Here is a 26,861-nt window from a genome sequence, read left to right on the forward strand (position 1 = left end):
CTAGGATGGGCGGGCACAGGGGGACGCCAGGGAGGGGCTTGAGATTCAGGGTGCAGTGGCCCCAAGTCTGGACACCAGATCACTCCCCTCCATGGACACGAACCCCCCCCCCCCACCCTCGCCTGTGTCCTAGGGCTGTCCCTCCCACCCTTCTCTCGGATTCCCCCAGCAACAGCAGCCCCGATAGGAGGCGTCTCTATGTGTGCAGACATGAAGCTCCAAAGGAGTATTTCAAAAACAAAGAAAAGGCACCTCTTGTTTTGGGATACCATTTTCTTGCTCCACATTTGGACCAAAAACGTTTCTATTTTCCCTGAGAAGGTTAGTTCCTTCCACGTGGGTTTGAATTCTACACAGCTCGGGCAACCTGTAATCCAAAGGAGGCGGTTGGGGCACCAGAGGGCTGTCTGGGAAGGGTTTCCAGCCAAGCACAGAATTTCTCCTGTTCTTTTGGCCAAGCAGACACCCCCACAGGGGCCCCAAGCCCTTGGTCCCCTTGATAGGCAGTGCCCAGATCCAATGGACCACTTCCCTGTACATCCTCTGACTTCGCATGCGTCTGGGAAGGGGTCCCAGGAAGGGGCCGGGCAGGGGACCCAACATTTTTCCCAAGTTGCGGGAGATATGTAGTAGGGGACAGGTGAGGGGTGAAGAGCCCTGAGAAGCAGAAAGGGCCTGGATCACCTCTAAAACTCCTCCTCATTGGACTTCGAGGCCTCCTCCCCGAAAGATGTTGGAGTTTCTGGAGCAGCCAAGCCCACCTCACCCCCCAAAGGCCAGGCCAGCCATGCCTAGACAGAGCCAACCAGGCTCCCTGTCTTCTCTCTGACCCAGTGGGGTGTCTCAGCCCTGCTGGCCTTTCTCCCTCCACCCCACCCCCACAGCTGGATGGTGGGTGGCTCACTCCTCCCCCTGTCCCCCTACCACTGGCCAGGCACCAGGCTGGCAGGCAGAAGGTCCAGTCCACGGGCAAAGCCACATCGGAGGGCAGGGACCCACTACACCTGCGCCCCCGCCCCGGCTCACGGTGTGGGCAGCCGGCTGTGTGTGTTCATATCTGTGGGACTTGTACCCCTGCAGGCACAGGGCTGAGTGCTGGGACCAACAGGGAAGGAGAGCAAGTTCTGCCCCACGTGGCTTCCACCTCCTGTGGCCAAGGATTGACACATCGGCCGGCAGAGGAGCGACATCATTCGGGTCCTGAGGAGGGCTTGAGAGGCTGGGAGCTGGCCTTGGAGCCAGCAGTGTTCAGGGTCAGAGGTGAGGGCACTGGCAGTGATGGGGGGGGAGGGGGACGCTCACAGGCCCAATGGGGGAAAAGGGCTGGAAGGCTCGAGGCAGCAGCCCCGACAGAGAGACCCCAACAGACGGCTTCCTGCTTCCCCGAGTGGACCAGCCCAGTCCTCCCCAGCTCCCACCTGCCCCCTGCTGCCCCCTGCCCCCTGGGAAGTGGAAGAAAACACCTGGTTGAAGCCAGGCACAAACTGTCATTGTTAAGAAAGTGCTAAGATGCCATTTTAAAACCTTAACCTGGATGAGGCACCTGCGTGGCTCAGTCGGTTGAGCATCTGACTCTGATTTCGGCTCAAGTCATGATCCCAGGGTCATGGGATTAAGTCCCGCATTGGGCTTCACGAGCTGAAAACTCCGATCCTGCTTGGGATTCTTTCTCTCCCCCTATTTTTACCCCTCCCGTGCTCAAGCTCACACACACACACACTCTCTCTCTCTCTCTCTCTCTCTCTCTCTCTCTCTCTCTCAAAAATAAACATTGTTTTTAATATGGAGAGGAATAAATGAATCGTGTGTTGAATTGGAATCAGCAAGACTTCCGTGAACCGATAAGTTGCAATGTTTATAAACAAAGAGAAAAATTGTAGATGTAAACGTGTGTTTGTACAAACATCCATATAATTCGCAGCTCTGTCTAGTGAGAGGGCCTGAGAGGAGTGACACCCCAACAGCAGTGAGCACACTGAGAACACACATCCTGGTTTCTAAATTCCATCCTCCATAGAAGGAACCAGAGTTCTTTGGCAAGATGTTCCCAGGGCTTGGGCAGGGAGAGGACAGGATGAGCCTGGGACACCTTCCTGTGCCCAGAAGTACTGAAGGGCTCAAAGCATAACTGGGACATGTCAAAAGGACGTTACCAGCTTGAAGCTCCACCCCCCCCACTGGCAAATCAGAGGTCACAGTTATTGTCACAAGTTATAATCACAGAATAAAATAGGAAACCACAAGTCCACGCATATTCAGATACTTACTAGGATAAAATATTTGTAAGTTGAAAGTTTGATGAGAAATAGTCTATTTGCCTGGTTTTAAAGTGCCTCACGCAAGGTTCCCGTAATCACTAAGGGAAGAAGAGTGAGTCCCCAGGGGAGATGCGGGCAGACACCACGGTAACCAAACAATCTAATCGAACACCATCACTCATTGGCTCAATCGTAGTCCTGCACCGCTGACAGGGTGGGACGGGCAGACGGCACGTCAGTTGTGCGATTCTCCTGCCGAAGAAGCATAGCCTGCCTCTGAGCACGAGGAAAACTCAGACATCCACGTGGAGGGACTATGTACAGAAGGACGGGCCCAGAACCTTCACAGGTGTCAGGGTTTCAGCTGTCAGGGAGAGGCCAAGGAATGTTCTGGATCTTCAGAGACTAAAAAGATGATGGCACAGATGTGTGGCCCTGGGTTGGATCCCATGCACAGTACTGGGACAACCAGAAAGTCTTGGATGTAGTCTAAGACCAGATGGCGATGACCTTACTTTGGACGAGGTGTTATGGTTATGTCAGAGAACAGCCTTGTTTGGGTGCAGGGTAGAGCCCTAGGTCAGCAATTAATTCACAAATGCTTCAGGGAGAGGTCCTGTATCATTCTTACAACTTTTCTGTAAGCTGGAGATTGTTAGAAAACACGAAATGTATTTTTTTTTATTTTTTTTAACGTTTATTTATTTTTGAGACAGAGAGAGACAGAGCATGAACGGGGGAGGGGCAGAGAGAGAGGGTGACACAGAATCGGAAGCAGGCTCCAGGCTCTGAGCCATCAGCCCAGAGCCCGACGCGGGGCTCGAACTCACAGACCGCGAGATCGTGACCTGAGCTGAAGTCGGACACTTAACCGACTGAGCCATCCAGGCGCCCCCAAAATGTATTTTTAAGGATGTTATGGGAAGAAGCATAAATTCTCTCTTTGACCCCTCTTAGCTTGAACTGCCCAGCGGAGCAGGCTCTAGCCTGAGGCAGCCGAAAGTCTTACCATTGTGCCTGTAGGGTGAGGCCTGAGGGGACACTAGGAGGACACCAAGAGCATCGGCTTCTCTTTCAAACAAGAGGGCAGAGGAGCTGGCCCCCTTCCTTGTGTAACACAAATGTATGCCAGAGAGTGGAGGCCACTCTTTAAATGTTCTGTGAAAATGCACAGGGAAGGAAGTTCTGCAGAACTGGAAACATTGGAACATGAACCATAGTGGTGAGCAGTGTGGAGACAGAGCAGCCTACATGAGGCCTGGAGCTGGCCTTATGCCTGTTGTGAGCTGAGAGTTCGGGCCGGTGTGGGACACAGTGGAGGTCATAGGCCTTTCTGAAATGGGAGTTGGAACCAGTCATGACAGCACAAGTTAGGAAGGGGCTGTCCACTCTATGAAGGGGACTTGGAGACTCTGCCCACCAGCCTGGTGGTGGAGCTCAGAGAGCAGCCATCCCAGACTGGGACAGGACAGAGAGTTCTAGGAAAATGCAGAACCAATGGAATATAGGATGCATTCTACTAGATCAAAAACTGTACGGAGTGCCTGTCGGAAGATGTAGGAGGCATTAGCTATAGGTACAGAGGAAACTCAGCAGGTGAAAACATAAAGGCAAATGTTAACTCCAGGAAAAACAAAGAAAACAATCTAAACAGAGTTCACTACTTGGCCCAGCAGTGAATGGTATTTACATAATTATAATAGTGCAAACAACAGTAACAAAAAAAAAATGAAATAGTTCACTTGGGAAGGTGAAAGAAAAGAAAGACTAGGAGCTGAGGGTGCTGGTGAGAGCTCCTTCAGTGACATCTCATAATGTCTAAATCTGGTTTAAAAAAAAAGCGAGGGCATGTAATTTAAAAATGTGGAGAAACATCAGACAAGAAACAGCTGAAAGAATTGAGAGAGGCTGACACCAGACCCTTGGACCCAGGGTCCAGAGTGGGACTCAGGGACCACTACGGACTTGTTGAAAGTGGCCTAACTTTTTGGCTCCTTCTGTTCCTTTTACCTATGTATCTGTCTTTCTTTGGTAATAATTAAAACAAACAAACTGGAACTCTAAACTGAAAATAACAAAGAAAAATGAATTCATATTCCCACCATAAAATGCCACAGTTTGGGACATTAAAGAACAGACTTTGACTAAGTCATTGATTAGAAAAGGAATTAAAATGGAATCACAAAATCTTTTAATGAGAATGATAATGAAAACACTGTTAGTCAAAATTCCTAGATGCAGCTGACGTAGTACTCAGACTTTTATAGCCTTCGGTTCCTATATCAGAAAACAAGATAGTGGTTTTTGCCGAGTGAGGAAACTATAGATATTTTTAATTTCTTCTTTGTGCTGACCCGCACTTTCTAGTTTTCTAAAGAAGCTGCTTTTGATTTTGTTGACCTTCCCTGTTGTTTCTTCTGGACCATTCTGGCCAGGAAGAACCCCCCCCCCCCCATTCCCCATAGGAGCTTCTGTGGGGTCAGCCTTGTGGGCTATCCAAGAACTATTCATTCCACGTGGCTGAGATTGTGTGTCTGCCTTCCCTGGGATGGTCAGGGGCCAGGGTCTATGCAGGGTCACCCATGGGTCCCAGCATTCAGCAGGCAGTTAAGACCTGCAGAGTGGGGGGTCAGCCAAGGTGATGCTTGGGAAGCTGAGCAGAGCACCTGGCCACAGGACACGCGAGTCCCACTCTGGCTGCCATTGGGAATGAGGGGGCGAGCCCAGCACAGTGCTGCAGGGGCTGACTGCCTCACCCTGTGCCCCTAAGTCCTGCTTGTCACCCCTATGTACCCGTCTACTGCCCAGGAACTGCCCTTGTCTTCCTCCAGGTGGGAGGAGGGAAAATCAGGGGCCCCTTGCCCCAACCACCCACCCCATGGTTCCATGGCACTGCCGGCTTGGTGGGTCCCACCGTGGCGGGCCTGGTCTCAGCTGCCAAATGAAGCTGGATGGGGCAGCACTGTCACTGCCCACCCCCTGGGAGCCTGGGCAGGGCATTAGGGCCGTCGTGCCCAGGAGCCAGGTGTTTGCTATGTCCTGCCTGTAAGCCACAGCCAGGGCGGGAGGGGGCCTGGCCCAGGCCCCAGGCCCCGGGTTGGAGAGACCAAGCCGGCTCTGGAACCCTTTCCTCTGGGAGAAACAGCTCGGCCAGCACAGAGCACATTGGGGATCCAGGAACAGCAGCAGGAAAGGTGAGCAGGGGTTGGACCCAGAGCAACCCCCCCCCCCCGACCCCCAACAGGGGCTTTGAGCTCCAGGGCTTGCTGGTGTGCTCTGGGGATGTGTCCTCAGCTGGTGGGGCCCTCTGGAGAGGACTCAGCCTGGAGGAGTGCAGAGAGAGCCTGTGTGGGCGCTCTGCCCTGCAGCCCCACCCCTGCCTGCAGGACCCTGTCCCCCGAAGCATCCTGTGCTGCTCTGGAACGTACACCTTGCCGGGCATGGCCTGCCCAGGGCCCTGGCCATACCCCACAGATCACAGGGTGGCCGCCTCATGCCTGTGCCCTGTAGCCCTGGGCCAGCCGGGGGCCCCCAAGTCAGAGCATGTGGCCTCCACGTAAGCCAAGAGGGGTGGGGGCACAACGCTGCAGGGCGGAGGGGATATCAGGGCCGAGCCGGGGCCTGGACATCACCAGCATCCTTCAAAGACCCGCCCCCACGCCCCACCCCCACCTCTTTGCCCTACAGACACTGCTGAGCCGGGTGGGCACTGGGGACCCGATGGGGGCAGGAAGGGCAGGTTCTTGCCTGCAGGAAGTTTCCCACTGGCACCTTCCAGAGTCGGTCCTCCCGGGGCCGGACTTACCGCAATGCCGCTTATGACCGTCGGGCCACGTGGCCAGAAGTGGGATCTGGGTGCCTGGGGCTGTACGCACACCCCAGTATCGTACCTTCAAGGCACTGAGTGGGGAGGTGCTATGGTCGCCGTGTCAAAGCAGAGCACGGCGAGGCTCAGGGTGCCCCCGACCTGCCCGGGGCACCGTGGGGTGAGCCGGTGGGAGCCTGCCGCAGGGTTCAGACAGGTGATGTGGTGGTGAGTGCTCCGAGCGCCCCGGTGAGTGCTCCCAGCATCCGGGGAGGGGCAGCAGGGAGCCCCTTGAGACAGCCATTTCCCCAAGCGGCTGTGTTCCCTCCCCATTGTGGAGGGAGAGTCCCACCTGCTGGGCCCCCACCCCCACCGAGGTGTCCCCTCTCTCTCCTGTATCTGCCCTTCCCCACAGCAGCAGGACACAGCCTCGTCTTCCCTCTCTCGGGCCCCCAGCCCCTCCGGCTGCCTCCGTTCGGCCCTTCCAGCCACACGACCCGGGCGCCAGCACTGTCCTCCCCCTCCTCCGCCCCCCACCCAGGCTCTGGAGTGAGCCTCCCCTTGCCTGGTGCTATCTGCCCTCTGCCTGTCACCTGCCCCTTGCCCGCCAGGGGCCCTGTCACTCTAGCAGCGAGTGGTGAGTAGACAGACTCTCATTAAATCCTGGTGAACCGACTGACCAGCTGACAGAGGTCTGAGGAGGCACGTTGCCTCAGGCCCAGCCACTGGTCTGGCCAGGTGTCCCCAGGTGCTTCCTCTTGTCTGACAGGCACCGCCCTAACGGCCCCCAGACTGCGGGGGCCCTAAGACCTCTACCTCTCTGGGCCCGAGGTAGCCTCTCCAGGAGACAGAGAGGCCAGGTTGAGTTAGGGTTCGAACCTACTGCAGAGGAGGCGAGAGGACGCCGCACACCCCAGAGGTGAGGGGCCACGGCGGGGGGGTGCTCCGGCAGGGAAGGGAGAAAGGGGAGTCATCCTCAGAGCGGCAGAGTCCCAAGATGAGGAGGGCAGCTGGCGCCCCCCTCCGGGGCTCCCTCAGTGCTCCCTATGGGGTTTTAGATGACTTAGGAGGGTTCTGTCAGCACCTGGCTGGTGGGGGGTGGGGGGGGAGTAGGGCCGGCACCCCAGGCCTGGTCACAGCACCCAGCCCCTCCAGGGCCTCCTCCCGTGCCAGGGGGACCCAGGTCTGCCATCTCCCACCCCAGGCCCCTGGGCTCCTCTCTCCTGGAAGCAAGGCCACAGGCTCCCCTCCCTGAAAATCATAAACTGTAAATCGGAGGCACGCTTGGTTCCCCGAGCAGGCCCCCTCCCGCCCTCCTGCCGTCATTCCTGGCAGGCGGACCAGTGAGCTCACTCATTACATAAGGCATGTGAGCTATTTCTTGGGGGCAGGAGCTCCCCCTACACGGGGCTCCGTTTCCCCTCTCCAGCTCCAACCACAAGCCAAGGGGGTCTGGGCCTAAGAGGCAAGACCCCCATGTTCCCAGGGCCCCCTCACCCCGTGCGGGAGGAGGGGCTGCTCAGCCCAGGTCCCAGCCCCCACCCCTCCAGGAACAGGAGACCGAAGGTCCTCCCTGAGCGGCACCCGGAGGGCGGTGGGCAGCGACCCAGCCCCAGCCAGGTCTCAGGCATAAGGGAAGGGGTCCCAAGGGCATCACTGGCTGCTGCGTTTCAGTCATTGCTCCCAGGACGGGCACAGGCGTTCCTCTCTCTCTGGATTGGGGGTCGCTCCCGCTGGCACCCCCTCCCCCCCCCCCCCGGCCCCATCTGGTGCTCTTGGCCCCTCCGAGGACACCTGGATCATCCGAGGGCCCCAAGCCCAGCGACATTTCAGCCAGGACGTGTGATCCTGGGAGGAGAGGCAACCAGATATCACTTTGCTCAGAACAGAGGACCCCCAGGGAAGGACCCCGGGGGTGGGGTGGGGGGGCGGAAGGAGCCCCAGCAGGACAGCCATGTTTCCCGGAGGTGGGCCCCAGCCCAGGGAGCCCTCCGCTCGCTGCTGGGGGTCCTCCCAGGAGCCTCCGGCCTCAGCTGTTGGGGGACAGGGGCCCAGGGACCTCGGACCCCCTGCCGCACTTCCATGACCGACCTGGAACTGAGGGTGACCTGGAACCGGGGACTGAGGGTGACCCGTGAGGACACGGCTTGAAGGGACCGACGGGCAACATGTGCAGGGCATCTGGGGGGCAGGCAGCGAGGAGCAGGGCAGGGCCGCTCCCCGCTCCCCGCCTGGAAGGGGGGCCGTGGACGCGGGTGGGGTGGGTGTGCGGGCCGCCTGCGCTGTCTGCCCCGTGGTGGGGGGCTCCTCGGCGGGGACGGGGGGGGGACACAGGGTGCTAAGCCCCTGTCCTCCCCACCCGCCCGCTTGGCCCTGCCTGGAAGGAGAAGTCGGGAGGACACCCAGCCACTCGCCGCCCTGCCCGCCGCCCGGAGGGAGGCCTCTGCGGCGATCGGGGCTTCCAAGGCGCCTCGCTGCGCCCTGCGAGGGGACAGGGGACAGGGGACAGGGCTCTCGGGCGGCGGGGACGCGGGGAGCCCGCAGGCCGGAAACAAGACCACGGCTCCTTTCTTTTCAGAGACTCGATTTCTTGGAACGCACACCCTTCGGGTTTGCTATTTTTACCCGCCCCAGCCTTCCGGTCTCCATGGCGACGCCTCCAAACAGCAGATTCCAGGCGGCAATGACGTCACCTTTCCCCTTCCTGCCGCCCAGGCCTCCGGGCGCTGCCGGGCCGACCCCGTCGCGCGCCCCCCTGCGCCCCGGCCGGGCCCCCACCCCCCTCCCCTCCCCCGGCCGTGGGGTCCCCCGCGCCCCCGCGCCCCTGCCCGCCCGCCGGCGGGGCCTTGGGGGGCCGCGCGGCCCGTCCCCGCAGGGCGGCTGTGCTGGAGCCCCCGTGGCAGAGGGCACGGGCCCAGGGCGGCCCTCCCTCCCGCTCCGGGATCCCTGCCATGCGGGCCGCCCTGTGGGAGCTGCGCGGGCCCTCGCGGCCGGGGAGGCAGGGGCAGGCCGGCGCCAGGCCTCGCTGGCTGCGGGGGTAGCAGCCCGTCTGGCCTGGGAAGCCCCTGCCGCTCCCTCGTCGGAAACCGGTGACCTACGGCAGAGGGGCTCCGAGGTGGCGGGAGAGCCGCAGGGACCCGTGGCCCGGTCGGCTGAGCCCCTGCCGCTGTGCCCCTGGGCGTCCGAACCCCCTCCCGCATGGTGGCAGTCCTGTCCGGGCCTGTCGTGGGCCATGCGCTGCACACCTGGGTCCTGATCGGCAGTGGAGCCGTGCGGCCTCTGCTCCTGGGCCCGGGTCTCCTACCGGGGGTCAACCGCCGCGCCCGTGTGGGCCAACACTCTACCCAGCTGTCCCTGTAACGCCCAGCCTGAGCTCAGTCCTCGGCGCAAACCAAGCACAAGGACACTTGGGGCTGGAGGGCCAGCCATGTGCGACTGGGGTGGGGTGGGAGCGTGGGCTACCCGGGTCACCGCCCCCCACCTCCCGTGAAACACCCTCCCCCCTCCGAGTGCTAGCGCCACACTGTGGACTCACTTTCTCCACAGTGGTTGAGGAGTCTCCTCGGTGGCTCGTGGGCTGGGAAGCGCTGCGTGGGGTGGGGGGCACCACACCCCTGCTGTGGCCTGCTGGGGTGCGGGGGTGCCGGGGGGCCCCACCCCCACCCCGAAGCAGGGCCCGCCCCTCCCCGGCAGCCCAAGGGGCGGAGACAAAACAACCCCCGGCCCCACCCCCAGCAGCCTCCCCCACCCAAAGCAGAAGCTGGGCCTGAGGTTCAGAGAGGGGAGCAGGACAGGCAGGGCAGAGGCGGCGCTGTGGGGGGCGTGGGGGCCGGTCTGAGAGTCGGGCCGCGCTGCATCAGGCCAGCGTCCAGAAGGGCAAAGAAGGTGCTCACAGCAGCTACCCCGTCGGCTGCGGTCTCTGCTCCCAGAAACGGTATTGAAACAAGGTGGTTTCGAGGCTCACATTCCTGCCCTCCTGCTCCATGTGAGGTACGAAGCCCCAACTCGCCCCTGTCTGACGTGGGCAGGCCGCTCGCAGGCCCGGGCACGAGGCAGGCAGGTGGGCCGCCCGTCTCCGGAGCCCCGCACAGACGCGTTCACAGAAAGGTGTGCAGGGAAGCAGCCAGCCCTGCAGGTGGGCCTCGTGACCCACCCCACCCACCCCTGCGAGCCCGTCTGTCCTCAGGCTGTGTCCCAGGGGCCCTGCCCGTGCTGGGGGCCCCCTGGAGTGGGGGCGGCTCTAGCCGGAGGTGGACGGGGTTGTCCCCTTAAGCACCAACTCCAGCGGGCTCTGTCCGGGCAGAAGACAGGAAGGGGTCACTGGGTCTGGGGAGCTGTTGGACGCTGAGGGGCCTGAGAGCAGGCTTCATGCGGAGGGTGTGAAATTTGAGGACAGACAGCTCGTGGCCCCGGAGCAAGCGGAGTCTGGGCACCCCCGGCACCCGCAGGCAGTCCTGTCCGTCTGCCCTTCTGCCTCGCGCTCTTTACGTAACAACGCAGGCTCCCGGGACCGCCACTGCCCCTACCCTTTCCTCCCGACCTGACCGTTTGGGCTCCTGCCGGGCCCCACGCGAGGCCCCTGGTCTGAGCTCCGGTCAGCCAGACGCGTCCTGCCCAGGCTGAGATCCAGGAGGAGGTCAGGGGGCTCTGGCCCTGAGGGGCGGTGGTGTCCACGGGGGAGACCCCATGCCAGGCATGAATGTGGAATCGATTTCTTCCACCAAGTTTATCAAGGACCTGTATTTACTGAGAGATGAGCGGGAAAAAGTCCTTGTTCTCAAGTGCTTACAGTGTCATGAGAGACAATGAAAAATTAAATTTCCGTATGTTTTATACGAGATGGGGACACACAGTCCTACAAAGAGTAGACCAGAGTGAGGTAGATGGGATGCTGAGGGGGCTCCTTATGAAGTCCATTTCAACAAAGCCCCAAAATGGGTAAGGAATGAGCATTCTGGGTGGAGAACAGCAGGTGCAAAGGCCCTGAGGCAGCAGCTCTGGTCAGGGTCCACGTGGAGGGTGGAGGGCACTGAAGTAAGGAGGAGGAAGAGGTGTTCACCCCCAGCATTGCTCCCCCAGGGACAGGGTCCTAGGGGGTACTGTGTTGAGCCCGAGAGCCCCCCCCCCACCTCTGTCACTGACAGGCTGGGGCAGCACAGCTTCCGGGTGGGGCGAAGGGAAGGGAAGTTCAGCAAACAGCACCCCCTGCCTCCACTTTGCTGCTGGAAACACTGAGGACTGGATACGGACAATAGATTCCGAGTGGCCGAGGCTACTTTTCTGAATGCTGTGTCCCCAGGCTGGAGTAACAGCCAAGAGGAAGTCCCTCGCCTGGCCCCGGCCAGGCCCCTCCGCGGTCCCTGGGCAGCCCCTCCCCACCCTGCCCAGGGACCCCCTGCCGGCTGCCCTGCCCGTGACTTTAGGAGTTGGCCATGGGGCCGGAGCGCCTGGGTACGGGGTGCAGGCTGCCTGGCCCGCCACCCCCAGGGCCACCTCCCACAGCCCCACGGACACGGCAGGGAAGGTCCCGCGGCCACGGGCCTGGCATTGGCCTCTGCCCAGCACCTTCCACAGACCGCCCCACCTCCAGGCCGAGCGCTGCCCAGAGGCTCTCATCTCCGTGAGTAATGTTTAACTTGGAAGGGCTGCCGGGGAGAGGTTAACAAGTTTGGATTGGGATCTGCTTGCAGGAGGGGGAGAGGGAGAGGGGAGGGGGAGAGGGCAAAGTTGAGAGGGAGGAAGGGGGGCAGGAGGCGGGGCTGCGGGCCGGCTCTCACGGGGGGGGGGGGGGGGGGGGGGGGCAGGGCTTGAAGGGCCCCTCCCTGGGATCTCCCCCCTGCGAGCCGGGCCTGCCAGCGGCTCCTCCCCGGGGAGGGGGGCTTTGAGGCTGAAGACACACCCTGGGCAGCAGGCTGAGCCCCTCTGGGCTCGGTCTCCCCCACGGGAACCCCGCGGTCAAAGCTCCGGGGGAGAGAGAGCACGAGGAGTGCACACACACACACACACACACACACACACACACGGGCCCGTGTGCACGCACCAACACACGCTCAGGAACACGGGCTGTGGGCGGAAGGGCCCCCTGCGGAGCCAAGGCTTCGCCGCGAGGGACCCAGGGAGCAAGGATGAAGCCTGGCCGGGGTGGGGGTGCCGGGCAGCAGGAACACCGAGCTCCTGTCCTGCCCCCTCCGGCTCCGGTGTCCGCCGGCCACACCTGAGAAGGCCGAGGGGCGCTGGGGAGGACTCCACTCCCAGCGACCAAGGGGAGAGGCCTTCTGTTCCACCCTGTGTCGGGGACGGGCCACCCCGGGCCGCCGTGCTAGGCGGGGTCTGCCTGCCTCCCCCACCAGGACCCTGCCCGGGCTCGAGCTCCCTCACACCAGGCAGAGCGCCCCCCCACCCCCCCTTCAGCGTCTGTAAGACAACGGATGCCTTTTCACGAAGATGGCTCCTCAGGGAAAATGCACCCCTCTCCAACCTCGGGTAGTTTCTCCTGACCGGCTTTACCCCTGGGGGGCCCAAACACCTGCTCTTGGGGAAGGGCCTACCCTGGCTGGTTGGGCCCCCCGGCACCAGGTGGAGCAGGGGTCTCACCCTCACGGAGTAACAGCAGTTGATGGAAGATGCTGGAAGGGAGTCCCTTTCCCACCTTGGCCAGCCCGCCGGCCAGCCGCTGTTGTTTCTCTAAAGATAAACTGTTTCACTTTGAACTTCCTCCTTGAGAATTCTGAATTCGTGACCTGTCTTGTGAGCTTGGCAAAGGGCCTGGACAGAGTAAGGATATTCCGCCCCCCCACCCCCACCGTGTGCGTGTGATTGCACGTCAGAGCCTGGGTCTCGGGGCGCCCCCCACCCGAGTGGTGGAGCCTGGGTCTCGGGGCGCCCCCCCGCCCGAGTGGTAGCTGGCAGGGCACCTGGAACCCAGCTGGCGCTCTGTGGTCAGTGTATTTGCATCCCCTAAAATTCAAGGTTTCACCTTGAAACCTAAGCCCCCACTAGAGAAGTGAGGACTTTGGGAGGCGAGTAGCTTACAAGGGGGGAGCCCCATGATGGGATCAGTGCCCTCGAGAGGGGACCCCGGAGAGCTCCCTCGCCCCTTCTTCCGGGTGAGGACATAGCAAGAAGTCGGTCATCTGTGACCCAGAAGAGGGTCCTCAGCAGACCCCGACCCCGCCGACACCCGGATCTCAGCCTTGCAGCCCCGGTCTGAGATAATCTGTGAGCAGCCCAGACGGACTGAGACAGCGGGCGTCAGCACCCCTGCCGGGGCGTGCTGGCTCTCAGGCCAGGCTGGGGAGGAATGGAGAGGCTGAGGCCAGAGGGACCCTTGCTTTCCCCGGAGGAGGGCGTTCTCGGGGCCCAGGCCCGCCCCCAGCTGGGGTACAGAAGGCCCGGGTGGGGTGACAAATCTCTGGGGTTTCTCCCACCCTTAGCAGTGTGTCCAAGCACGTTGATAGGGGATTTGGGGACAGTCAGGAGCCCCTCACCGGAGCCTGCAGCCTCAATGTGGCAGGAAATGCCCAGAGTGGAGACCACGGGCTCCTCAGGCTCCTGCCCCCCAGTCCACGGTGCTGCCCACCACACGTGGCCCCCGAGCACTCACTCTGTGGCCAACGGGCCCTGCACTTGGTTCCAGACATCTAGCGTGACCAGAGAACATGTGACAACACTCTCATCACGTACGTGCGGGTTCCTCGTTGAAATGTGATGTTTTAGGGATGTTGGGCTCAAATGAAACACGTTATTACAGTTAATTTCGCCTACTTTCTTTCACACTTCCACGGGGGCTACTGTCATTTACGGTGACCTGGGAGGAGGGGCCGACAGGGGGACAAAGGCCGCGATGGCAAGGGCAGGTCTGAGGATGGGCACATAAGGGACAACTGACCAGCAGAGAGAGGACAGTGCCTGCAGGTGACAGCAGGGGACGCCGGCGGAGGTGGCGAGGCCCAGGTCTGTTTCACAGGACTCCGTGCTGCGGGGCATCACCACCACTTGAGTACAGGTCCCTCACCAGCTATCCCCGGAAGCCCCGGCCTGTGGGGACAAGGGCAGCTGGAACCCACCCCAGCTGTCCCTCTGCCACGTGCCCACCAGCTCCAGGCCACTCTGGGTGGTCAGGGGGCCTGGGGCTGTGGCCCTCAGGGAAGGCTGCCCAGCAGTGGCAGGCATCTGGGGCCTCTCTTTGTCCCCAGGGGGCCCCTGTGGCCTGAAGTCCTGGCAGATCTTCCCTCCCTGTCCACATGGCTTGGTGGCTTTTTCTTTGTACTGCCCACCCCCCAAAGCCAGATGCTCTCGTTCCGTGGGGAGGAGGTGCTGCTTGTTGGAGGCTGTGGGCGGGGGGGGGGGGGGGGGGTCTGGCCATCCTAGGAGGCGGTGGGTGGCTGGCCATCCTAGGAGGTGGGGGGTTGGGCATCCTAGGAGGTGGTGGGGGGGGTTGGGCATCTTAGGAGGTGGTGGGAGGGGCTGGGCATGGGTGCAGAGCAGGGGGGACAGTCAACTCCCCAAGGGTCTTGGGGGAGGCGGGTGCAGCAGAGGGCTCTCCAAAGCTTAGGAGCCCCCAAACGGGAGGAGTGGGCCTCACGCTCTGCCCGGCCTTGGGCACCCAGCTCCACCCCTCGCGCTGTGGCCCCAACCACTCCTATGCCAGGCCCCCGGCTGCCGCTGAGGCAGCGAGACCAGGAGCCCAGACAGCAGTGAGGGGGCGCTGCGTTCAAGCCCCAGCTCTGTGCTCACCGTCCCGTGGTCTAGGACTAAGGGACGGATGGCTCCTGGCCTCAGTAGGCCCGTCTGTAAATGGGGCCGAATGACGGCACCTCCCCCGCGGGGCTGGACACGGGCGAGCAGGCTGGTGCCCCCGAAGCGAGAGCTGGGCCTGAGGCCCCTGGCCCCTCAGTGGGGCTGCTCGCAGGGCAGGGTGTGGGAGAAGCAGACACTGACACAGTCTCACCTCTGTGGCAGAGGGTTAGGGCTCTGAGAAATCAGGGACCTGTCCCTGCCTCCACCCCAGGCAGGGCCTCGGGGGTACCATCCCCACAGCTGGGAGACCGGGGGGGGGGGGGTTTGCCGCTCAGGCCCCAGCTGCCTGCCCTGCCCTCCACGAAGGGGCCAGGCACGTATGACCCATGTGCGCCGAGGCCGCTGGGCCGCCTGGCGTCTGGCGGGGGCGGGGTGGCCAGCAGCAGAGACTTGCCCAGTGATGCGTTAGCAGAGTGCGGGCCACACGGAAGCCCCCACACTCCCCGTGGGAACAGAGGGAGGCGGCGTGGGAGGAGAGGGGCTGCTGGTGGGGCCTCCGCGGTGGCCAGCTGGTTCTGCCCTCCCAGCTCCACCGGGGGGGCGGGGTGGACAGGACCACCTGCGCCTCCCCGCATCCCCAACAACAACCCAAAAGGAGTCCTGTGTTCCAGATCCCAGTGCCCTTCTCCCTCCCCAGCCCCCTCCCTTCCCTCCCCTCTGGGTGTTTTCAACCATCATGCACCCCCTCCCCAGGCTTCTGAGTGGCCAGCTGGGCCTGAAGGTGCCTCAGGGACTGGGGGGCCGGCTGTCTCCCAGGGCTGCCGCTCCAGCCAGGACCCCTCCCTCCGCATCCTGGACTGAGGGCTGGAGAGGTGAGGCCCCGGGGGAGACAGCGTGACCCAGGCAGCGGGAAGGAAGGACAGGCCCATTTCAGTGGCCCAAGGGGACTTGGGGCGGCTGCCTACGTGGGTGCCCCCCCTCCCCCGCTGCTTGGCCCCGGGCGGGTGTGCGGCCAGTTCAGACAAGGGATTCTGCAGGCCGGTGTGCCAGGGCTCCCACCGGCCGGACGGCCCCTGCAGGCCTCAAAAGGGACCCTCAGGAACCAGGGTTGCCCTCTGGCCTGTGAAGGGGCGAGGGGGTGTTGCCAGGCCCTGGAAGGTCCAGGCAGCAGAGTCGGAGAAGCTCAGCGCCTACCTGAGGCCCAGGCCCTGGGGCAGCAGTAGCGGGCGAGGCTGGGGCTCCTGCAGCTCCGGCTTCCGGAAGGGTGAAGCTGAGGGGTCTCAGGTCAGAGAGCCAGCCTGGCCCCTCCTGCCGGCCCCCTCGCCGGGCCAGGCAAAAACCCTACCAGCTTCCCGCTCCAAACCTGGCAAGCAGAGACACAGACCCTCTGCTGGGGACTAGTGTCCCTTACTGTGCCGCGAGCTGATAACCCTGTGACCCCTGGTGGCAGCCTGGCCCTCTGGTTGGTCAAAGGGTCCCAGTAAGACTCAAAGGCTGATAAGTAACTCCAGGTGCCTGGCCCCTGGGGGCAGGGGTAGAGGAGAGAGGGGGCTCCCCCTGCCCGTGCCCAGCAGCCCTGCCCCCAAAGACCTCTACCTGTCATTGCCAGGGAGGTCAAATAACCATCCACTGACCCCTGACCCAGCCTCTCTGCCCTCAAATGGAGGAGGGGACCAGAGAAGAAGGGTCAGGGTTGGGGCAAAAAAGGAGGAGGGGAAGAAGGAGAAAAGGACAGAAAGGAAAAGAAGTCAAGTGGGAGGAGGTGCATAAGGGAAAGGGGAGGGGAGGAGGGGTGAAGGAGGAGGGAGGGGAGGAGAGAGGGAGAAGGGGAGGAGGGCAGGGAAGGGGAGGAGGGAAAGGAGAGGAGCACGGAGAGGGAGGAGGGGGAGGAGGGGAGGGGAGGAGAGGGAGGAGGGGAGAAGCGGAGGGGAGGAGGCAGAGGAGGGGAGGGGGAGAGGGGAGAGAGAGGAGGGGGAGCAGGGAGAGGGAGGAGGAGGAGGAGGTGGAAGGGTAAGGGGAGGAACAGGGAGAGGGAGGAAGGGGAGAAGGGGAGGAGTGAAGGCCCAGGCTGAGGCCCAGCAGCTCCTCTGACAGAGACCCCTCCCCCCCACCGTGGGCCCCAGCAGGTGCCCCAGGAGCCAACTCAAGGACACCTCCAGGGAAGCGGATGACAGCTTTCCAGGTCAGAGCTCTTTCACAGCGCCAGGCTGGAAATTGGCCTCACAGAAACGGGGGCTCGTGGTGGCCGCGCAGCCATGGCTCATGGTGGCCGAGGCCGGGGGCCTGGAAGGCACAGGACCTGCCGGCATCTCAGGAAGTCAAGGCCCCGGCAGGGTTGTCCTAAGGAGGCAGCAGGTGGGACGAGCGGTCCCTGTGGAGAAGCCACACCCACTCGGGGGAGGCCGGGGGAGGCCCCTCGCTCCTGGGAGTGGGTCTGACCCCTGTCGCCCCGGCCTGGGCGCCCCCCGGGACATTCGTGAGCTTGAGGCTGAGCTGGGCCTGCTCCGGGCCATACTCTCAGGCGGCAGCGGCCTCCTCTGCTCTGGGGGGTGGTCAGCAGGCAGGGGGTGAGACAGGCGGGTCGGGGATGCCCAGTCGCCCCCGACTGACCGCACCGCACCGGGTGCTGAAGCAGACGGTGTCCCGACGCTGCCGCACAAATGACTGGGGGCTCAGAACCACAGAACTAGTCCGTGCTGGCACAGTCTGGGGGCCACAGTCCCCACTCACGCTGAGCAGGGCCGCCGTCCCTCGAAGGCCCCGGGGAGGACCTTTCCTGCCCCCGGGCCGCGTCGCTCTGGCAAGCTTCCCTCTTCCCACAAGGACACCAGTCGGGGTGGACTGCGGGCCCACCCTGACCCAACGCGGCCTCTTCTTAACTTGATTCCGTCCGCGGAGACCCGGCCTCCAGATCAGGTCCCATTCGCGGGTTCCCAGCGGACGCAGAGTTTGGTGCAACGTGGCTCGACCCCCTGACGTGACCCCCGCTCCCCACAGGAGGAGAGCCCACCCCCGGCTCACACTCAGGGTCGGCCGAAGAGTCCCGTCTGGGCCCCCTTTCGGCCGGCCCCGCCGGAGGCTCTGGGGACACGGTGGGGGCAGACGGCAGGCTGGCCCTCCGGGAAGGTAGCGGCACCCCCGGCCTCCCGCCCCCACTTGTGCGGTAGGAAAAGCCAGCAGCGGCCACCCGGTGGACGGAGGGCCTGTGGAGGAGCTTCAGGTGGCTCAGGAAGGCTTCTTTGCGCGGGGGTGGGGGTGGGGGAGTGGGGGGGGTGGGGGCACCGGAGCAGAGCCCGAGGGTCAGCAGGGGGAGCCGGTGGGGGGCAGAAGCCTGAGCCGGAGACACAGGGACACAGGCAGGGCCGGTGTGGCTGTGCAGAGGGCGTGGGCCGCGCACGCCCTTGTTCCAGAGCCGGTGAGCGGGCACCACACACCCACTGCCGCCCGACAGATCTTGCGATGTTTCCCAGGCAACTGCTTCAATCTGGCCCGTCTACCAGGCACTCCGCACGCCCACGGATGCCTCTGCCTGGCTGCGGGCAGGCTTGCCAGCCTGGCACACGCCGGCCGGCAGGTGTGGTCCAGCGGAGCCCGCCGCCTGGCTTTGTCAGAGGGCCGAACTCTGGGGAGGAGGCGGCCCGGCATTCCGGGCCGTCCTCACCTGGAGAGCAGGCACGGCCGGGGCGCCCCGAGCGGGAGCCCTGCTGTCCCGTCACGCGGCAAGGGAGGCGGCGGCCGCCGCCGCGAACACGCGCCGCCCACGGCCAGCGTCACCTACAAGGCCGTTCCGCTTTCCAGGGCTTTCCAGGTCGTGCCCCCCAGCTTCGGCCCCTGTTCCGCCCATCCGTGCCGTCCTGACCCCATTTGCACGGTGGCCCGCGGGCAGAACCGGCCCCCCCAAAATCCAAGGAGGGGGCGGGGGGCTTAGACCGCCCCAGCTTGTTCCGGGCCGGGACGTGGCTAGAGGCCTCGCGGGGCTCAAGCCCTGCCTCGGAGCAGGGTCTGATTGGGAACCTCGGCCGGGCTCCCGGGGACATCGGCGCCTGCGGGAGGTCGGTCTCGCTCCCCCAGAGGGAGCGAGGAACCCGCACCCACCTGGCTCTGAGAGCACCAGGAGCCGAGACCTGTGCTCCCTGGTGGCGGAAGGTGGCGGGAGCGAGGGGCCCCTGACCGCCCGGCCGCACATGTCCCACGCTGGACCCGGCACCCGGGAGGGGGTGGCACTGGCCCATCACGCACATGCCAGCACTGCCCTGCGGACCGAGCCGGGGAGAGCTCGGAGTGGGCCGCTGGCTGCGGGCTCCCGCACCCCTGCCCCGCACTTGCTGCTTTGCCCGAGGGGGCCTCTTCTCGCAGAGACGGTCTTCGGTCTTCGTAAACACGAATTTGGCTCGTATGGAACCTGTCTCCGCAGGGCGGGCATCCGTCACGATCAGAAATGATCTTCCAGTGAAGCTCCGCTCGCTGCCTGTCACCGCGGCGGGCGGCCCAGAAAACGTGAGCCCTTCAATTAAGTTCATCGTCCGACCTTCTCCTGTCCCACACCGCCGCTGCGTCGGGGGACCTGGCGCTTCCACTCCCCGCGCAAAAGGTCCCTGTGCGGGCAGGGGCAGCGGGCAGCTGTCTGTCGGGCAGGCGGTGGCAGAGAGGGGGAGGGGCAGGGCTTCCTGACAGGCGCCAGCACCTGCCCCCCGCCTGGCGGGTCACCCCGGCTCCGTCGTCCCGTGGAAGCGTCCCAGGCTGTAGGCGCCGGCGGGATGGGGGGAGTCGATCCCCGGGAGCCGGATGAAACCAGGGAGGAGGAGCCCCCAGGAGGACGAGTTGTACACGGTGCTCTGGCTCCCGGAGGGAGGGCCTCTGCTCCCCAGGCGGCGCCGGCCTGGCCTGGGGACCCGGGCTTCTCCCTTGGCAGCCAAGGGCAAGCAAGGCCCCCTGGGCTGGAGAACGGGTGCCCCCCCGCCCTTCTGGGCCCTAGGCCACAGCCAGGCTCTGTCAGGCCCTGACTCTTTCCCTGGGCTCGTCCTCACTGGGTCACCTGCCCTCACCGGGGGCACCAGTCCTTACCAGGGTGTCACCTGCCCTTACCAGGGGTCACCTGCCCTAACCAGGGGGTCACCTGCCCTCACCGGGGGCACCAGTCCTTACCAGGGTGTCACCTGCCCTCACCAGGGGTCACCTGCCCTAACCAGGGGGTCACCTGTCCTCACCGGGGGTACCTGTCCTCACCGGGGGCACCTGTCCTCACCGGGGCACGACTGCCCTCACCAGAGGGTCACCCGCCTTCAACGGGGTCACCTGCCCTCACCGGAGACACCTGCCCTCACCGGGGGGTCACCTGCCTTCAGGCCAGGGCAGTAGTCTCCCCGCCAATGCCTTGCTCTGCCTTTCTTGGTCAGGAGCCCAGGCCGTGCGAGGTCTACAGAGGAAGGCACTGGAAGGGGCAGGAATAGTTGGGACACTGAACCCCGGCGCTCAGCTCCCGGGGAGAAGTCGGCGCCTTCCTCTGCCTCAGGGAGGCGTAGCGCCGGCCCTCCCGCGTGTCCCTGTGGCTCGGACTGCAGAAGTGCTGGTGTTTCCATCAAAGGCTTCGAGGCTGTGGAGGCTGAAGCCGGGCGCGTGGGAACCCCTGACACGAGCCGCTGGGCAGTCCCGGGGCTGCCGGGCTCCTGCGGCCTGCATGCCCGGGGTCCGTCTGGGCTTCCCCACCCTGGGAGCAGGCCCCACAGTAGGTCGCCTCCTCTAGGGACTCCTGGGACCACCTGCTTGCAGCTCTGCTGGCTTATGCACGTGGGGTCTGTTTTCCATCGGTGGGCAGGCTCTGGGGGTGAGGACCCTGCCTCGCTCCCCCGGGGGGCATTAGTATCTACGACAGTCCCCGACACAGGTAGACATTCAGGGAGCGTTGGTGAACAGGCCCGTCCCCCCCGGTGAAGGTCTGTCCTGGCAGCTGGATGAAGGGTGACCTTGACCTCGGGATGGGGGGCCTTGGGACTGGAGTGTGCAGTGAGGGGGGGTGCCCAAGACCTGGGCTTGGCGGAGGGCAGGACCGTGAGGCGCAGAGGGGCCAGGGTGAGGAGGGTTGGAACTGGGCCGTGGGAGCCCTGAGGAAGGGGGTGCAAGAGCAGAGCCCCAAAGCCGCTGGGGTCCCAGCGGCTCAAGTGACATCCACGTGTCCACGGAGGGGAGCTTCCGGCCCCCCGGCTCCCTGTGCACTCCAGCCCCCGTGAGGTGGGGGGTCACCCAGGGGCCCGTCTTGGGGCCCACGGGGCACAGGGCTCCGACGGAGCAGCAGCGGCGGAGGGTGCCTGGACGTTTGCTGCCACCAAGTGGTGGGCTGGGGGCTCGCCGGCGAGAGCCTCCCGGCGAGAGTCTCCGGGAGCCCCCACAAGCCCTCCCCTAGAGACCCCCTCCCCGCCTTGGCTGGCCACCTGGACCTTGTTGCCTCACTTTTCCCCCCCTTAATTAAAAAAAACAAAACAAACAAACAAAAAAAAAAACAGGTTCCTCCCTTTATTAGGAAAACTCGATGGTCCTAAGTGGCTAGTCCCTTTCTCCGCCTGGACTGAGAGGGAAGCTGAGGGTCTGAGCTGACCCCTGCGGTGGGAGGTGGGAGAGCCAGGACGGGCCCAGGCGATGGGGCAGGTGGGCTTTAACTGAGGGTGGCTGCCGGGGGCGGATGCGGAGGGGCCCCTGGCCTGACTTCATGTACAGTTTCTCCTCCCAAACCTCTGCAGACCCCAAACCTACGGGGGGGCAGCGCGAGATGGGGTCCCCCCACGCCCCTCTGCAGCTGGAAATCAGTTCCCTCAGTCCCACCTCTGGTTAGAGGAGGGACCCCTGGCCTCAGTCTCCCCAAATGTTGAGGTCAGAACCCCTTCCTCCCTGACGGTGTCCCAAAGGCGAGGCCGCCTCGGGGCCGCGAGGAGCAGGCTGTGGGGTGCGCTGGGGCGGGTGCAAAGCGCGGCTCCCAGCGCGCACAAGGGCGGGGTGGGGTCAGGTCGAGGAGGGGGCCCGGGTCCACGGCGCGCAGGCGGGAGGTTGGCGCGCGGGCCCGGGGCCCGGGTCCTGTCCCCGCAGGGAGGGGGCGGGGAGCCGGCGGGGGAGCCCTGCGGGGGCCGGGGCCGGGGGCGGGGCCTGTCTCGGGGGCGGGGTCCGCGGCGGGCCGCCCACTTCCGCCGGACGCGCGGCTCGAGACGAATGGAGGCGGCGCGGAGGCCGCGGTTGGGGCTGCGCCGCCGGAGGCCGTCCTCGGGGGGCGGGTGAGGCTGGGGACCGCGGGACGGGGGAAGGGGGCGCGGGGCGCTGGGGGCAGGCCCGTGTGTGCTTCCCGGAACCCGGCTCGCTCCGCCCCCTCGGGGTTGTCACCCTCCCCCGCGCTCCTCTCCCCGCTCCCCCGCCCACGCCAGCCCCCTCCCTCGCGGGACGCACGCTCACTAGGTCTCCCCGCTCCAGCCCCCCACCCCCCCGCCGAGGTCTCCCCGGTCCCACCCGCCCTCCCCGAGCCCCCTCCCCACGGGCCCCCTGCGGAGCGCCCCCCACTGAGGTCTCTCTGCTCGCTCAGTGGCCGCGCGGGGCCCCCCCCGGAGGACGGAGGCGAGTGCGCGCGGCCGTGGGCGGAGCTGCTGCGCGCTGCGAGAGCGGATCTGAACCCCGACGGAGAGCTGCCGCCGCTGCCCGCCTTCCCCGGCCCGGTGCGTCGGGGGGACCCCCGGGGTGGCCGGGTGCGTGTGTGTCCCTGGCCCCGGAGGCGCCCAGGCACCAATGACGCGGCCCGTCGACCCCATTTGGCAGGAATCCGGACGCGGTCCCGAGCGTGCGGCGTCCCCCGAGGTGTTCACCGTGGGACCGCACACCTTTTCCTGGACGCCCTTCCCACCGGCCCCGAGCGGAGGCGGGGGCTCAGGCCGTTGCTACAAGCCGCTCCTTGGGGCCGGGGGGCGCCCGGGGTCCCCCGCCCGGTCCCCGCAGCGATGTCTGGGGCCTGAGCCCCGCGGGACCCCCGGCGCCCGGGAGCGACCGTGGGAGGCGGCGCCGACCCTGCGGACCTGCCCCATGTGCCAGACCGACTTCGCCCCCGGGTGAGTGCGCCCCGCCCTCGGCCTCCCTCCGCCTCTGCGGACCCCAGCCCTGTTTGGAAACCACAGCGGGCTTTAGGAGGTTAAGGGTGCCCGAGCTCAGTTGTGGGCCCTTCAAACAGTAGTTCGTGCGGGCGGAGTGCGCGGCGCGCAGGGACTGCACGCCTCGGGAGACGGGCAGGTCTGGGGGTCCGCCGGCCGTCTCCTCCCTGGAGAGGACGCCACGGCCCGGGGGGGGGGCACCGAACCTCTTCCCCCGCCTCTAAGCCGGTCCACCCTGACACAGGGTCCCTGTGGTGACTGCCAGACTGTGGGGTCACCAAGCAGTTTCCTGTGTACATAGTTCACCGTGCCATCCCAGTGGTAGGTTGGAGGTTTTAAAAATGACTTTTTGTGTCTAGAGGTGTTTTGTTCTTTAAAAACTCGATGTATATCTTTTATCTTTTTTTCTTTTTTTTTAAGTAAGGGGAGTGGTTCCAATTTTGTTAAGATCTTAATCTCCAGACGCCCAGCTCGTGGGCCGTGTGTCACACAGCTCAGGACACAGACGTGGGGGTCACAGGGGTCAGGATTATCAAAAGGATCCCGGTCAAGTGAAGTGAACGGACAGCAGGTTCAGTAAGCGGACCAGCGCCGGACGTCGCGTGGCTGGGAGAACGGTGTCCTTAAGTCGCAGGTCACGTCCCTGGTCCCCGGAAGCAAAAACAGCCCAGGACGGGGAAGGCAACGGAGCCGCTGATGACAGAGCAAACACCAGCAAACCTTATCAAAATAAGCAGCGCGGAGCCCGCACCGGAAGGTCTTTAGACCCGACCTTTTAATCAGAGAGACGATGTCCCGTCTGTGCTCGGCTGTCTGGGCTTCTCCAGGCTGCGCTTTGTATCACAACAAGCCTTTGAGAGCCTGGTGTTGGGGGTGGGCCCGGCACCCCTGTGCTCATCTCCTCGAGGAGCCCACAGGTCGGGCGAGGCAGTGGGTGAGGCCTCGGCAGGGGAAGCCACCTGCCAGGCAGGGAGAAGGGAGCCCGGTGGCCCACGGGAGGTTCCCTGGCTGTCTTGTGAGCGCCAGGTCTGCAAAGCGTCTGCTGACCCAGCCTTTCACCGTCCTGCCTGCCTCTTGCCAGAACCGATGTTTGGGGCTGGCTTGGCCGTTCTGACAAAGCAGTGAGCGCCTTTAAACCAGGGGTGCTCCTGATTTCCTGATTCATCCCCATCCGCAGAAACCCAAGGGCCGGAGGTACCATCGGGAGCCCCAGAGGGAAATGGTTTTCTGGAGAGCTGATGCGGTCGGGTGCCCCAATTGTTCTCCTGTTCTAGGGGGTCCTTTTTGTCCTTGGCATGCTGGCATTTCTGCACAGTCTAAAAAACAGACTTCCAGCGACGGAGACGTTACAGAAAAGTTCCAGTTTCGAGTTTTGTAAGCAGTTGAAGGAAGACTTGGGAGCGCGCCTCATTTTTCCCAAAGTAGGTGTCGGCGCGTTTGGGCTCATGTCTCCGCGCATCGGAAATGCTGTGGCACGTTCTTCCACTTGACGAGGGAGAGGGTCCGTGGGCCAGAGCACAACCCTCAGGTTGTGGCTGTGACTGGGGACAACAGACATCCTGGGTCACTGGAAGCGAAGGCTCACGTCCTTTGTGGGATGTTCAGGGCAAGGAGGCAGACTGGGCCTTGGGAGGGCCCGGGTTAGCAGGTGGACACGGTAATCGAACTGTCACATTGTCTTGTGACTTTTCTAGAAAAGCGTGGGCTTTTAGTAATTCTTGGGAATTTTTTAAATGTAATATCTTTCATTCAAAACCAAAAATTTTTTTTAAAGTAAACTCTACACCCAACGTGGGGCTCGAACTCACGATCCCCGACGCCAAGAGTCACACGCTCTTTTGGCCCAACCAGCCAGGCACCCCACTTGGGAACTTCCCCGGAAACCGAAGTCACGCATTGCTCTCCGTGTTCGTCCCTGGGGGGGGACAGACGCCCGTAGCGATTCTGGCGGAGTATGTGCCTCGGGGAGACGGCGCCTGAGGACAAACTCGCCGATCTTCTCAAAGCCTTAGCGTTTTCCAGGTCACTCGGGGCACTGTTTTATTCTTCAGTGTGACAGACAACCACGTACTGGGTTCGCCAGACCGGGTGTGAGCCCCGTGCCCTGAAGATGTGCCTGTTGCCGTGCCCGGTGCCCCGTGTACTTTCTGATGCCCGTGAGTCACACACACGCACACACACACACACACACACACACACACACACACACGGTTGGGAAAACAGGCTCCCATGGGCCAGCTGACACGAAGACATGGAAACCGGAAGCTGAGCTGTGTCCCCTGTGCTCCACGAGAGCCTGGCTTGTTGGCGTCTTGCGGCTCCGAGGCCCCTCAAGCTGCCAGACACGGAGCCCGCTCTGTTTGAGTCGGAAGCCAGCGGAGGATCTTGGGCTGAGTCTCCTCTCGTGCAGCCGGGCCAGCTGTCCACACACTGGGTTCCCGTGTGACAGCGAGGCAGGCCTGTCTTGGGACAAGCTGCTGCAGGGACTCTGTAGAACGGGTTTGGCCGAGACAAAGCTCTTTTACCAGGGGGAGGTCCGAAGGGGCCCAGAGGGTACCTCCCGGACACCCCAGACAAGGTGGCCTGGTGCAGACCTTAGAATCTTCTGGCAGCCTTGGAGAGAGCCTGCAGGGGCCCCAGGGACTTCAGAGCACACCGAGCCGCCTACAGGGTCTGAGGGCGGCCGACGGCCACCGGAACGGGCATGGGCTCCCCGAGCCACAGGGTGAGGGCAGTGCCGTGGCCCTCAGGGCCTCGCGGTGATGCCCCGGGAAAGGGCCTTTCCCCTCTGGCCGGTGAACTTGACCAGCTGACCAGGATGGCCCTAGATGCGGGCAGAGGAGAGGTCCCATCTTGGGAGGTCTCTGAGAGTAGAGAAGCCATCTGGGCAAATCCCCTCAGAGGCCATGTCCCACAGGCGTCTCCGGAGGTCCCGACAGGACTCAGGACGTTGTATGAGGCGGCCGTTCTGTGAGCCACTGATGGAGACCTGGGGAGCCCCCGGTGGGGAGGGCTGTTGGGGCAGGACCCGCGTCTTCTACTCTGTGAGGTGCAGGTGGGGCCTCGGCCGCCGTGACACATGCCTGGGCTGGGGCAGAGGTTGTGGGTGACGTTCGAGTCCCGACGTGAAAGGGGTCGTCATCCAGGCTGCCGAGCCCAGGGAGACGGAGGAGGCTGGGCCCGTCCGGAGCATGAGCAGGGCTGGACGAGGGAGGCCTGGTCCGGGGGCGGCCGATAGCAGGGGGCCCAGGAGCCGCGGGCCGGCCGGCCACCAGGTAAGGGAGACCCCGCGCTGCAGTGGACACAGGAGCTTTGCTGCTTGCAGTCGGGGGGCTCAGCCTTCTGGGGGTGTGGGCACGAGGAAGGAAGACCGTGAGGCCTGACGGAGGAGCCGCTGACCCGTTCTTGCACCGCTGATGGTCTCTGCCGATCCCCTTTCCTGGGGACGGGCGTTCAGGCTCCAGCCCCGGCAGTTGGCTGGGAGCCGTGAGGTTCTCAAGCCGAGTCGGGGCCGGAATCCCCTGGGGGGATTCGTTCAGACACAGGGTGCCCCCGCCCCCCAGCCTCAGAGGCAGGAGTCTGCGTGAGCCTCGAGAACGTGTCTGACGGACCCGTGGCAGGTGCACTGAGCGCCTGGGCCCAGAGAAACCTCCCCAAGGGACAGGATTGGGGAAGGGCCTTTTCTGGTTGGTGCGCGCCCCCCCCCCCCCCCCCCCGGACCTTCCCCTGGGTTCTGACCAGCTGTGGAGACCGGGTCTCTCTCTGGCTGACCTTCGCTGTGCTTGTCAGCAGAGGGAAGGGCGGGAACGTGTGTGCTGGGCGCCCTTGCCTCTGTGTGAGTGACCATCTCCCTGTCGCAGGCTGGCCCAGCTGGACATCGACAACCACCTCGCTCAGTGCCTGGAGGAGAGTGCAGAGGACGTGGTGTGGTGACTGACCTGC

The 26,861-nt window shown here is 64.0% G+C and overlaps 2 protein-coding genes and 1 long non-coding RNA gene across 5 annotated transcripts; all 3 read left to right on the top strand.

Annotated features, from left to right (window-relative positions):
- The first annotated feature begins 6,291 nt into the window (after window positions 1-6,291).
- LOC145715704 (uncharacterized) lies at window positions 6,292-17,013 on the top strand. Of its 2 annotated transcripts, XR_014138137.1 has the most exons (4): window positions 6,292-6,982; window positions 8,642-14,016; window positions 15,556-15,674; window positions 16,926-17,013. It is a non-coding gene; the product is annotated as an uncharacterized LOC145715704 (long non-coding RNA). The 2 variants fall into 2 exon arrangements; XR_014138136.1 differs by lacking the exon at window positions 6,292-6,982 and having other exon boundaries at window positions 8,405-14,016.
- Window positions 17,014-17,057: 44 nt separating this feature from the next.
- Window positions 17,058-21,644, top strand: LOC145715645 (uncharacterized). The gene is given in 7 exon segments (XM_081796310.1): window positions 17,058-17,157; window positions 17,800-17,928; window positions 18,182-18,288; window positions 18,290-18,324; window positions 18,326-19,393; window positions 20,199-20,527; window positions 21,537-21,644. Coding segments are annotated over 5 exon segments (1,290 nt in total). The 3' UTR covers window positions 19,245-19,393; window positions 20,199-20,527; window positions 21,537-21,644.
- Window positions 21,644-26,861, top strand: LOC145715702 (Fanconi anemia core complex-associated protein 20-like). 2 transcript variants are annotated; one of them, XM_081796507.1, is made up of 4 exons: window positions 21,644-21,666; window positions 22,364-22,493; window positions 22,594-22,880; window positions 26,780-26,861. In XM_081796507.1, the coding sequence occupies exons 1-4, from the start codon at window positions 21,659-21,661 to the stop codon at window positions 26,850-26,852; spliced, it is 498 nt and encodes a 165-aa protein (XP_081652633.1). In that variant the 5' UTR covers window positions 21,644-21,658; the 3' UTR covers window positions 26,853-26,861. The 2 variants fall into 2 exon arrangements, with proteins under 2 accessions (XP_081652633.1, XP_081652632.1); XM_081796506.1 differs by lacking the exon at window positions 21,644-21,666 and adding an exon at window positions 21,929-22,061.

This window comes from Panthera onca, chromosome C1 (assembly GCF_046562875.1).
Source record: "Panthera onca isolate mPanOnc1 chromosome C1, mPanOnc1 haplotype 2, whole genome shotgun sequence".
Taxonomy (NCBI): domain Eukaryota; kingdom Metazoa; phylum Chordata; class Mammalia; order Carnivora; family Felidae; genus Panthera; species Panthera onca.